Below are 12433 nucleotides of genomic sequence, written 5' to 3' on the forward strand. Positions count from 1 at the left end.
AGGCAATTGAAGGTACAGAATATTTTTCTAAGGAGTCCCGTTTACCTGTCATCAAAGTTACTCCTCACAAAGCAGGTAAGAGAAAAAATAAATGAAGCTGTGTTCAAATTCTCATGACTAAGTATTTTTCAGAGATGAGACATAAGTCATAGAGTACTTTTAGTGCAGTACTAGTTAATTAGGTCATAGATTTGTTTTCTTTTAAAAATAGTGGAAGGCCACCAAAACTATAAAGTGTTTCTAAAACAATGCTAAAAAAACAGAGGAAGAAAATCAAAAGCAAGTTGGAAAATTAATTTTCTTTTTCCTGTTCATGATTCACTGTTGCCATCTTGATGCAGCCAGAGCCAAAGAACGGCAAAACTGTAGTGTAATTGCTAAGGTCAACCTCATCTCTATTCTCTCCAAAAATGAAAGCCACAATAAAATCCATGCAAGGGAAATTTTCTTTATTTAAAGTTCAGTGACAGAAACCCTGAACTCATTTTTCTGAAGGCAGTATCACTGATCACCAGTTAAATACGTAGCAGTGATGAAAATATTTATACTGTAGTCTTTATTGTTTGAAAAATGTTCAAAATTGTCTCTGTTAAAATAATTAAAATGTCTTAGCATGTCACCTTCATTCAACTGTTGTCATTACTGGTCTATTAATGCCTTTCTTTCCAAAGAACACTGACCGAATAAAAATGTGTTTGTTTGTTTTCTTTTTTTTCTAAACTTGCCTACCCTTTAGATAACAAGTTAATTCTTAGCAATGACGCAGTGATGACCCCCTCCAAAAACACAGCCTGGCCTCCATGAACAATTAATATAAATCTACTAAATGTATTTTAAATTTCCATCCTCATCAGAAGATTATGATTTCTTGCACTGTTTTCAGTTTTATATTAGGAAAATACTTAAGAGAACTGGTTCTTCCATACTGAGATCAACTTTTTAAAGCCTCCTAATTATTTTACATGTATGCACACAAACATGCTTGTATATCTATAGTAGACTGTTCACAGCAAACATATGCACAAGCACACACAATTGATTAGCTTACTTTCTGTTAAAAATAAAAATGCTACAGTAGCACCAAAACATTATCAATAGCTTTACTTGAAAAATCCAGTGCTAAAATTGGCCCAGTTCACCTGCTAAGCAATATAATAAAACTCTAGGTGCAAATTTTATGCAACCAAATATGTCCTACGAATAAGCACGATCTGTGTTGTTCACTTTCACTGACTTCTACTCAATAACATAATTTTTGAGGTTTTCCAGAAAGCAAAAAGAGCAAGCCAAATGCTCAAGGCAAATGCTGCACCTCCCTTCTCTGGCTAAGAATTAATTTGGTTTGTAACTGTCTAGCTGTGATAAGAATTCAGGAATGATGCTGAACGTCCCCCATACTCCATACTGTTTTCTCTCTTACTCTCTTATTTTTGGTTCATAAAATCGCTTTTTCATCAATTTTGAAAAATATGAGCAATATCACTCGCTGATCAAACCTCTGGTAACAGAAACAACCTCTGGTAAAAAGTTTCTACGTTAAATTATTCCATATAACTGCATTAAAATGCTGTTCTACGTAGACCTGTGCAAATAAACTAACCAATATGCATTTCATATCTCACCACCTGGTTTTCTTTTCCATGAATACAGGTCAAAGTTCATTAAGGAAACTGAAATTTTTTTCTGTAAACTTTTTTTTACTGCTAGCATATTTTTTTAACAGTCACACACTCAAATTAATTGACTTTCTAAGGAAACTAATAACTCTCTCACTCTCAATGCTTTGCAAGTTGTACAACTATTTTCTTCAAAAAGCTTGTATTTTGCCTTGCCATTTTTTTTGCCCAGACAGTTGAGGAAAAGCTATCTGCATTCATGATCTTCTATGATTACAGCTTTCAGAAGTTCTTGGAAGCAAAGAGACAAAGCAAAGAGCAATCACTTTTATATTCAAAATATTTATGAAATGTTTACCTAGAGAATATTAGAAATATCACATAAAGTTTTAGACCACCGTACAGAAAGACCAAAAACTGTCACTCAGAAGTCTTTTGTCAACCATGTCATGTAGATTCTGTAATCAATATGAAATTAAAACAGCTGGATAGCCCTTCTACCAGAGTCTTAAACAAGAAAGTTACCTGTATTTTTTCAAATTTGAAACATCTTTTGCTTTAATTAACTTTATCACAAATATGTTGCAGCAATTACAAGTGATTCTACAGGCAAATAGCCTAAAAGCAGAAGTTACCAGTTCTCCTCTGAATGCAGTATGAAAAGATCTTTGCTACCTGAACGCTTTTCCATTAGAATGTGCTAGGTCTTCATGGTTGGATAACCACAGAAATAGCTTGCATTATGCAAGTCTTTCTCTTCTGCAATAGGATGCCACATACAGTCATTTGTATGCCACATTCTAGCTTGAACCCTGTCTGATAGATAGACAGTCAAGGCCCTGAGATGGGGCCTTGCTCACTAATTTTAAAACCACCTTGCTCAAGAAAGAAAAGTTGCAACACAGGTGGTAATTAACTAAGTCCATACATCTTATGGTGAGCTTCCTATTTTCTGAATACTGAGGATATTCTGTCTAGTGGACTAGCATTAGATTTCTTTGCATAACTGGAGTTTCCAGGGAATTTAAATGTCTTTCCACAAGCCCAGGCTTCCCAGGCAGCAAGTTTTAAGAACATCTTTCAATGTCATTAGTTATACAATTAGAGGCATTTAGATAGTACCATCAATATTAGATTCTAACTTTTGGTTATCCCCATAGTTGTCACACGGTTAGGCTAGATATCTGTGATGTTCCCTTCCAGCTGAACTGTTCTATTCTAAGTTGAGAACAAGTTAGAACGCTTCTACTTCTACAAGCAAATTATATTTCTGGTTCCATCAATTCAAAAAACATGTATCATTTACTTCAAAGATTTTCTTTTAACACTGTTGCTACCAGTTGTTGCTCAAGATTCTCAAGAAAACACAAAGATAATTTTGAAAAAATGCAGTGGCTCATCATTTTTAAAAGTTCTGACAACTGGAGACAAATTTGTCTAATTACTGCTCTAGAAGAGGAGAATGAATTGCTTGTACTACCTCCTTCTTTTTCAGACATTTAGCATCACACATTCACATTACTTACTTTTTGTTTCAGGTACACTGTGTAAGAAAAAAAGTGGTGATGAGGGTGGCGAAGAGTGAAAAACAAAAAGGCTCAAGACTCGTAAATTCAAAACATTCTTCAGAATTCATTGAGGTTTTTGTTTCATCAGATACTGTAGCTCTCTAGTTACACACTCAAATTTAGCCATATTTGTCAGTGTCACATAGAGAGTTCTCAGGACCAAATGCAGGAATACTGCTGTACTGTTTCAGCTCATATCTTTGTTTAGTGGAGATAGAGATCTATAGATAACGTCCTTAATGTATTCACTCTATCTAACTATCAAGTCCTCTGCACTTAACACAATGAGATTTTGGTCACAGATTGGGACTTCTAGGTCTTCAAGCACTTTAGGACAACATAGGAACAAGCACAGGCATAATAATTTATAATATATGGTTTGGAATTAGGCATTAGGACAAAAACTTTGTGGAGATAGATGATAATCAGAAATACTTACTGGGACATCCTTTAGTTGAGGTACACAATCCATGCCATGTTCAAATATTCAGAAACCTATCATCCCTAAATCTGAAGCACAGTTAGCGCCTTTGCCATAAGCAATGCATTTATCGTTACTACCATTCTGTCTCAGCTCTGCACTTGTGAAATATTTGGTTTTTCTCTCAGGCATGATCAATCTATAGCCCAGCACAGATCACAGTGCAGCCACCCCCTGCTCAGCACCATCATGGAGGCTCTTCCTGCCAAATGGCCCCACTCAATCCTTCAGCACTAACCAAACACTGGTGCATTATTAATCCCATCTGGGCTGAAATCAGGGCATGAGGAGTAGCGCAGAGCAAGCTTAAGTTATGGCAAATAAGTTTATAGATTTTAATACATTGGCTAAACACAGTCCTGTGAACACAGATAAATGTGTAGCCATGCTTTCCATTGTGATACTGGAATTTGAGAATAGGTTTCAAGATTGATCATTACGGTCTTTTTCAATCCAGGCCATTCTATGATTCTATGGAAGAGTGACTGTTTACAAGGGTGGATAGTGATAGGACAAAGGGAATGGTTTTAAACTAAGGCAGGGGAAGTTTAGTTTAGATATTAGGAGGAAGTTTTTCACACGGAGGGTGGTGACACACTGGAACAGGTTGCCAAAGGAGGTTGTGGATGCCCCATCCCTTGAAGCATTCAAGGCCAGGTTGGATTTGGCTCTGGGCAGACTGGTCTGGTGGTTGGCAATCCTGCACATAGCAGGGGGATTGAAACTATTTGATCATTATGGTCTTTTTCAACCCAGGACATACTATTATTCTATGATTGCCCATCAATTTCTTGGTTTATTTGCAACTCTACTTTCAGTTGACATAAACATATTGCTTGTGACTTTTCAAATGGAATGTATAGACTTGCAATAAAAAAGTGATCATATATCTTTACCAGACTTTTATAAGCTCTCTCTTACCAGAGAGAAATATCCTTCTCTTCACAGTCACACCTTATTCATGTCATCGCTTTTTGGCAGTAGTTATGTTTGTGAACAACTGTTTTCAAGGATGAAGTGCAGAAAGAGCAAAATTTCATCAAAGATCTCTGATTAACACCTTGAGAGATCACTGAGAATTGCAACCACTGCCATCAACGAGGACTTCTGCAACTCCTCTCTTAAATTATTGTCAACATGCTACAAAATGTATATACACTGTTTCTATAACATGGGTAGCTCCATACTCCCAGATTTCCAATTTTATAGTTTTAAGACTGAATTTTAAAAATATCTGGGTAGGTCAAACCCTGCTTATCATTGTATCACTGACATTGAGAGTTTACTGACTTGATTTTAAGTATGCCTGTGAAACCCAACAGAACCTCTTCAAAGATTACTGCTAACAGTATTTTTTTTCCAGTTCTTTCTTGATACTTCCTATCCCACACACATGCATACACACACTCAGGGATCCTACCACCAAATTCACACATCCTGCTTTGTAGATGGAAATATGCCACATCAGACATCCATAGCATCATTGAAAATGTTATTATACATACTTCACCAAAGCATGACCAACTCAGATTTTACATGTGGCAGCAAATAATAATACCAAACAGTTATTTAAAGTGACCAACAGCGTCCTGGTATTAACCAGAAATCTAGCATTTACCTAGTACAGTGATGATTCTTACGGTTCAAGAGACAAGTTTCCAGGGCCGCTGAGTATATAAATTGCTCTGGTGATTTTTATTTATTTATAAAGTCATAAATAAGTGCAGAAATCATAGAACCTGCAGTTATTACTTCTCTCCTCAGTAAGAGGATTTTGCTTTAGCAGGAGGTAAATTGTTCTCTGTTTACACTGTCTAAAACAAAAGCCTGCAGTTGAGCAGCCTTGTCCTCACTCTGCAATTAGAAGGACAATGTTTTCACAGCCTGTGCTCTGTAGGCCTCAGTTGGCCTTTTGGCCAAAATTTGATTGCCCTTCACTTTGGTAAAATTGTAAATTACACATCTTCAAATCTCCAAAAGGGTCAAAACATGAGAAATGACTTAATAATGAAGTCCATGTCCAGTCCTTGCAGATAATTAGCTTTTACAGACCATTACATATAAGTCTACCAATTGGGGTCTCTGAATCAGCATAGTATTCAGGCAAATGCTGAAATATTTATGCTGAATAAACTTCAGTAGGCATGCACTAACTTCAGACATATGGAGAAGTTCCTGATTGGTTATGAATGGACTTAACCATGCATCTAAATATTTAAATATATGATTTGAGTAGTACTTCATATGAATTATACAGAGCCGGAACACCAAGAATATAGCAACTCAATTTAATGGCTGCAGTTACCAAATCGTGCCTAATACCAACTTCATTTTTGATTGCTTTTTCGTTTCTTTTTTAATTTATTATTATTATTTTTATTTTTATTATTATTATTATTATTATTATTATTATTTACTTTTAAGAGCTACTGAGGTATAAAAACTTAATATCATTTCATTGCACCCTCTATTCCACTAGAGGTCAGCCTGCAACAGAACCCCAAGCAAACACAAGAGCTGCAGCACACCGGTAGCACTGACATTATTTTCTTTCTCTATTTTATCTATTAAAAAAGATTTCTTCAGAGCCATAACTTAGATCTCTCACTAAAATGGAGCAACAGGAAGATATAATGGTGCATTTCATTTATGAATGACCTATAATAAATTACTATGAAGTATTCCAGGTGCCAAGCGAGAGAATGCTTTGTCTGCACATGAACTATATTTCACATACTTTAATTTGGCTGACACATAAAACTCATTTGACATTTTGCAGGTATTTCTTTGAAAGGATATTTGGTTCTTGTTGAGCGTTAAGGTGTGGAGGTGGGGTAACCTGGGTAGCAGAAGGTCATTTCCGAGTAGATTGTTGTCCAAGATCAGCTCTTCCAAGTAACTGAATGTTTTCAGTCCTTCTAGTGACCTGCAAACGACAAAGGCAACAGGAAAAATGATACTCCACTAAATCAGGGAGGCCATTATGAGCTGAAATAAATATTTTAACCTTCCCTTTCAGGAGTGGGAATAGTTTTGGTTTGGGCCTGTCAGAAGAGTGAATGACAAGCATTAGTGGCAAAGGGAGTGCTGGCACTGCAACACATCCTTCACATGCTGGCAGGATGAAGGATGGGGGTCACTTAGTGAGTAGCCAGGATCCAAAACAAAAGGCTTCAGATATGGGGCCTGCAGGATGAATTTGTCAATGTCTTGTGCCTTCAGGCACCCAGCCTCGCCTGACCCTAACCTCCATTCCCAAGATAAATAACTCTGTCACAGTTCACCTTCATTCCCTGGACACAAATTTAAGTTGTCATCCATCATTTCTGCCAAGAAATATCATACCCCGCTAACAATAATAAATACAACTTCAAGTATCATTTCTTAGCAGTTACCCTACATGCAATAATAGGAAATGGAAAAAGGATTTTTTTTTTTCCTTTTTATTAACCACTTAATTTGCTTCTCCTCGAGTCTCTGCAAACAACATAAAATGTTCTCTACAAAATAAAATGCAGAATTACTCCAGACAGAAAAGGCATTTACTTTCTTCTTGGAACTTTCTGTCCCACTATCAAGCCACAGGTCAGACTGCAGAAAGCAGCTTTAAAAAGGAGCATTTCACAACATGGAAGTGAGATGATGGATTGTAAATAAACAGGATTCTGGAGGTATTCATTCCCCTGATAATACAGTATAGGGAGGAAAAAAAAACAAAAATCTAAAAGAACACTTAGGTACCTTGTTAAAGCATCTATTCCAAACTCAATTCTTAATGCTTGCACATTCCAGCAAGAAAAAAACCCACACATTAATCAAGTATGAGGCACAGTATACAGATCATAGGCACAGACACATTCACAGCTCATTCACCTACCAGACACCTAAAGATATGCGGAGATTGCATGACTTGACAGCTGATCTACTATGCCTACCACTGGGAAGATCATCACTGTATCTCTTGGCTGTTTTATAACATGTGATGAATAAGGGAATAAGGCCTATACTATTTATTCACTTTCCAGTGACATTTATACCAAAGGGATTTCCTCACTCTCCCCCAGTTTTTGGCAAAGATCAAAATCCAGCTAAGGTCCCTGTTAAAGAGTTCTACAGACAATATAACTGGAAGAAAATACAAATATTATGTGTACCTAATTAGACAACGTAGTATTCATCTGTCCAACAATAAAAATACTATTTTTGTAGATGCAACATCCTGACCACATAAATCACAGAGCATTCAGACAATGTTTTTTTTCTTCTTTTTTTCTGGAAAATCAAGTTTGTAACCTTTGAACTATTATACACTAAATTATGAACATTTCAACGACACTTATCACAACACAGGAAAAGTATATTCCAATCTAAGGACTCCAGAGTACTTCAGACCCAGTTGACATGGTATTCTGGAAGGGAGTTGCCACTATTATTAATGCAATTTTGATGCTGGACACCCAAACCTGAAAAAAATTCACTAAGCCTACACCCTATGGCATATCTATACAATATATTGAGACTAGTTTCCAAAGCTGCAAGAGCAAAAGCCTCCACTCTAAACACACCAAAACAACCATCAGAGTAGAAGTCATATTTTTGCACTTGCACTTAAAAAGCCCTTTTGGAAAAGCTCAATTCGGCCTGCATAACCCATCCACAGATGAGAGCTGCTGGACTGAGTAGCTATTTCAGTGAAGAGGTCATAACAAACTTTGTTTTGCCAAAGTCAAGATCAGAAGAGAGATCAGTGAACATTTCAGACAGTGCTTTCCCCCAAGTACCTTTAAAAGGCAAAATAATCTAGAGGAAGCAGCTGCGAGTTTATCATGCTGTTATGAGCTTTTCATTTCAGTTTATTTGACAAACCTAGTTCAGTAAATTCCCTTTAAATAATCTTTATTATATAAATAGTGGATTATTTCCAAACCTCACATTTTATTGTAAGACTTTGACTTGCCAAAGGAGTTCAGAGAAGGCCACCTCCTTGTCAACACCACAGAGCCTTATGGGATGTTAATAGGTCCTTTGTGAAAAAACATTGTTTGGGCTCTGGTCAGTGTCAGCATCAAAATACACATTGTTCCTGAGTTATGTTATGCAAATATAATACTCTTATCATAAGAATCGGCAAATGGTTGGCAACGGGCAAGGAGAAGAAAGCACACATCCAAAACTGCTGCAGGGAAGGCATAAAACAAAATGACAAGCCATGAAGTGGGACAAAAGGCCCTGAAACACTAGAGGGAGTTGCCTATTGAAACAGCCTTTCTTTCACAAGCCTAGGCTGAATACAAGGGTACTGGTTTCATCGATAGGCAGAGAAAATTGTGCACAAATCTCTTTACACCTGTCTAGTTTTGATAATTTTTGCCATGTAATGTTATTAGCTGTTCAGTTAAGAAGGAGCTGTGTTACACAGAGGGTTGCTTATTAATTGTTGTTTTCATGTCATCGGAGTAGTGTGCACTTGGTGATTTAATCAGCTAAACTCAGATCCCAGAGAGATGAGAGGAGCTGACACAGTACAGAGAGAAAGTGTAAATATTAACATAAATTTACATCCATATTTTAGACCAGTATTCATAGAATTACGATTTTTGCTCCTTAAACTGATTTTTAAAAATTAAAATCCAAGGCAATAACATTTATCATCATAACATATAAGGAAATATTGCCAAGCAGACGCACTCTGAGATTAAAAAAAAAAAAAGTTGTAAGTACAATCTGTGCAATAAGTTTTAGGTGAGTTGCTGAAATTTCTTCCATAATTTCTACATGCCTCGATTTCCCATTTGCAGATGGAGGATAACATCACCTACGTAAGAAAGAATTACAGTTGTGACTTAGTATATGGAAAGCATTCAGAGAAGCTGAGGTAGAAGTTAGTAGAAAATACCAGCATTTATCTTTAGAGTAAGATAGTTATATTAATGTACCATATAGTCTTAGGAGTGCATTATAAAATAGGACAAGACTGTGTACCCATCCACATGGCACAGTAAGAAGCACAGAAACACTGCAAATGAAAAGTATTAAATAAAGGAAATCCTCTGAGAAAAAGAACCAGCCTAAAATTAAATCTGGCCTGCTTTCTCATTGTTCACAACAGAGGGAACGTCTCCACTTCTTGGCTTATTAAAACAAGCACATGAACCTACCACCACACCAGAACCAGCGCTGAAGGGCAGTGGCAAGTAGCTGCTTTCCCTAGCTTCAGAAAGCTAATCAGCATCACTAAGGTGTACTGCAGGTTGCTTTTCCCTGCTGCAATGACAGAAAATCCACCCATTATCTCACCTACAGGTACCATCTCAGTTACCTCATCACAGGGCTCACAATGCTCCCAGAGGAGAGCAAGTGCTGCCAAGAGATTTCCATTGCAATTTCCAAAGTCACATCAAACCGACAAAACATCACAACGTATTCAGTGCCACCTCATTCAAACAGAAAAAACTTTAAGTTTCCACTGTAATTAACCCTATCCTCGTTAAGATAATTATGATCAAGCTCCCTGTCACAGCTAATATTGCAGCATCATTGCCTGTGGCTCACGCTCTGCCCTCATTAGCTTACAAAGCCACTGCACTAAACAGAAAAGTGATTCCCTCTGCAAAACGACTTAAGATGTTCTCTAAGCAGACAGTAAATAATCCTGTAGAATACAAAGGTCTCAGAAACGTCATTTTATCTAAGTCTTTCAACTAATCAGCCTGATTTCTTCCAGCTTTCTTTTCCATAATTCATTCATGATTTATTACAAAGTTTTAATCATAAAGGAATGTCACGGCAGGGATTTTTCCCTCTATGTGCATGCATGGCAATTGCCAACTACACTACTTCATACAGTCGTCCTGGCCTGATGGGATTTGGTTACAATGAAACTAAAGAGCAGCTCTTCATTTCAGTAATATTTGACAATGAAAATATGAAAATTCATAAATGAAAAAAAAAAAAAAGCAGAAGCACCTGAAGTGATGGACAAACTTTGGTACAATGCTGTTGTCCCTGTCCTGAAGAACTTCAGAAGTACATTCTAAAAAGGGGTTTCTCACATTCTACCTCACTCCAGTTCTAATAAGACAGCTGACTCCTATCTAATGATTTTTTTCTCCTGTTTAACAGGAAAAGTGAGAGCAGTTAATAGTATGTAAATTAGACTGTTTGGCTTTTACCTTTAAATTGATTTGTACTCTGTTGACAAGAGATAGCCACTACCAGAAGTTAAAGACAGAGCTGCTATATTACAAGAGCTTTTTAACGTCTTTTTTCTTGCCTTTTATGTTTTAACAGATTACAGCAGAGCAGCATCAACATGAAAACCCTAGTACTAGATAATTTCAGCATTTTAAGAATATAAATCTGATTTCCATTCCTTAGCACCTGCCAGCCAAAGATGGCAAAGGCTGTTGGTTTTATATATATACATATGCGTATATATAATAATAAATAATAAATAATAAACATTTTTCTTAATTCTTTGAGAATGCAAAATATAATTTCAGTTTTACTTGTTCTGATTTCTGTTCAAATTTAATTTCACTTTAATCTGAATCATAACACACAAATGGGAGTGGGGAGGTGGGGGGGAAGCTATATCCAATTTTATTCTGATGACAGAAGGAGTTTGGTGAATCTCCCACGCAAATTGACTTGGACTGAAGTCTCTGACAAATCTCTACTCTCAAATCGCTTTTGGAGGTTCAGTTCTAAACACACTTCTCCCACGCAAGTACGGAAAACTAAATAATGCATTTTAAAGAAAACAAAGCAGCTGGATAATACATTCAAACAGAAAGCAGAAAGGATGATATAACAGAGTTCTTATGTGAATTCTGGACCAAAGGTGAAGGAGAAGATTTTAAAAAAATAGAGAAAGTAAAAAACCCCAAAACTCCAGCATTAAAGAAGCAAAGATTGATTTTGTCAGTCTAGTTTTCTGGTTTCAGAGAGCAAACATTTTTTCTCTTGTATACATCAGCTTGTCATCAGGCCAATGTTTTGAAATATCAGTACCTGCATGCTGGCCTTCTAGTGTGAGCCAAGAGCAAATTTAGACTATATAAATCACACAATTCTATTCAATGGAGAAACAGTTTCCCAATGTTACCAAAACATGAAATATCTAGTTGTCTAATATCAGGGGGAAAGTTAACATTTCACAAGACATTTAGAAGTAGCATTTTGCATCACTTTCAGTCAATCAATTTCCAGCATTCTGACAAAAGAAGATCTCAATAAGAAAAGATGATTAACCAGATCTACAATTAGTCTCTGAGTCTTTTCATACTAAAGGTCATATTCAACTCTCAAATGTACAATGAAATGAATATCCAACCCTCATTCTTCCCCTTTCTTTATATGCTGATATCATGAAACTATCTGAGATATCTTATTAGAAAAAAGATAGACATGAAAACATCTTGCAGAATAATCAAACTAAAGTTATGTAAGCACATATAAATGATAGGGATTAATGTAAATCTAGAATCCTCAACTGTTTTTATTATCTTGCTTTGAGTCTTATGCAGCAAATTTCGTTGCTTAAAAAACAAAAACAAAACAAACAAACAAACAAAAAAAACAAAACCCCTCAACTCTCACAAGCTACAACCCATCCTCAAACCTCAAAGAATATGCAAACAAAAGAGTCAATAAACAGATGGACAAAAATACATATTCTGACTTTCTGAATTCTACATATTGAGTTTTACAATTTACATTTTCAAACACTTTTTTTTTTACCAATTATAAAATAGAAATACAGAATC

At 36.2% G+C, this 12433-nt stretch overlaps 1 protein-coding gene across 1 annotated transcript in view; it reads right to left on the reverse strand.

The window, feature by feature from the left end:
• LRMDA (leucine rich melanocyte differentiation associated) overlaps positions 1-12433 on the reverse strand; it is a 640442-nt gene that overhangs the window by 283362 nt on the left and 344647 nt on the right. Inside the window, exon 3 of the mRNA XM_010714365.3 lies at positions 6465-6591. Coding sequence (XP_010712667.1) covers positions 6465-6591 — 127 coding nt within the window. The remainder of the gene's footprint in view (positions 1-6464; positions 6592-12433) is intronic.

The sequence above is a fragment of the Meleagris gallopavo genome, chromosome 8 (genome assembly GCF_000146605.3).
Source record: "Meleagris gallopavo isolate NT-WF06-2002-E0010 breed Aviagen turkey brand Nicholas breeding stock chromosome 8, Turkey_5.1, whole genome shotgun sequence".
Taxonomy (NCBI): Eukaryota; Metazoa; Chordata; class Aves; order Galliformes; family Phasianidae; genus Meleagris; species Meleagris gallopavo.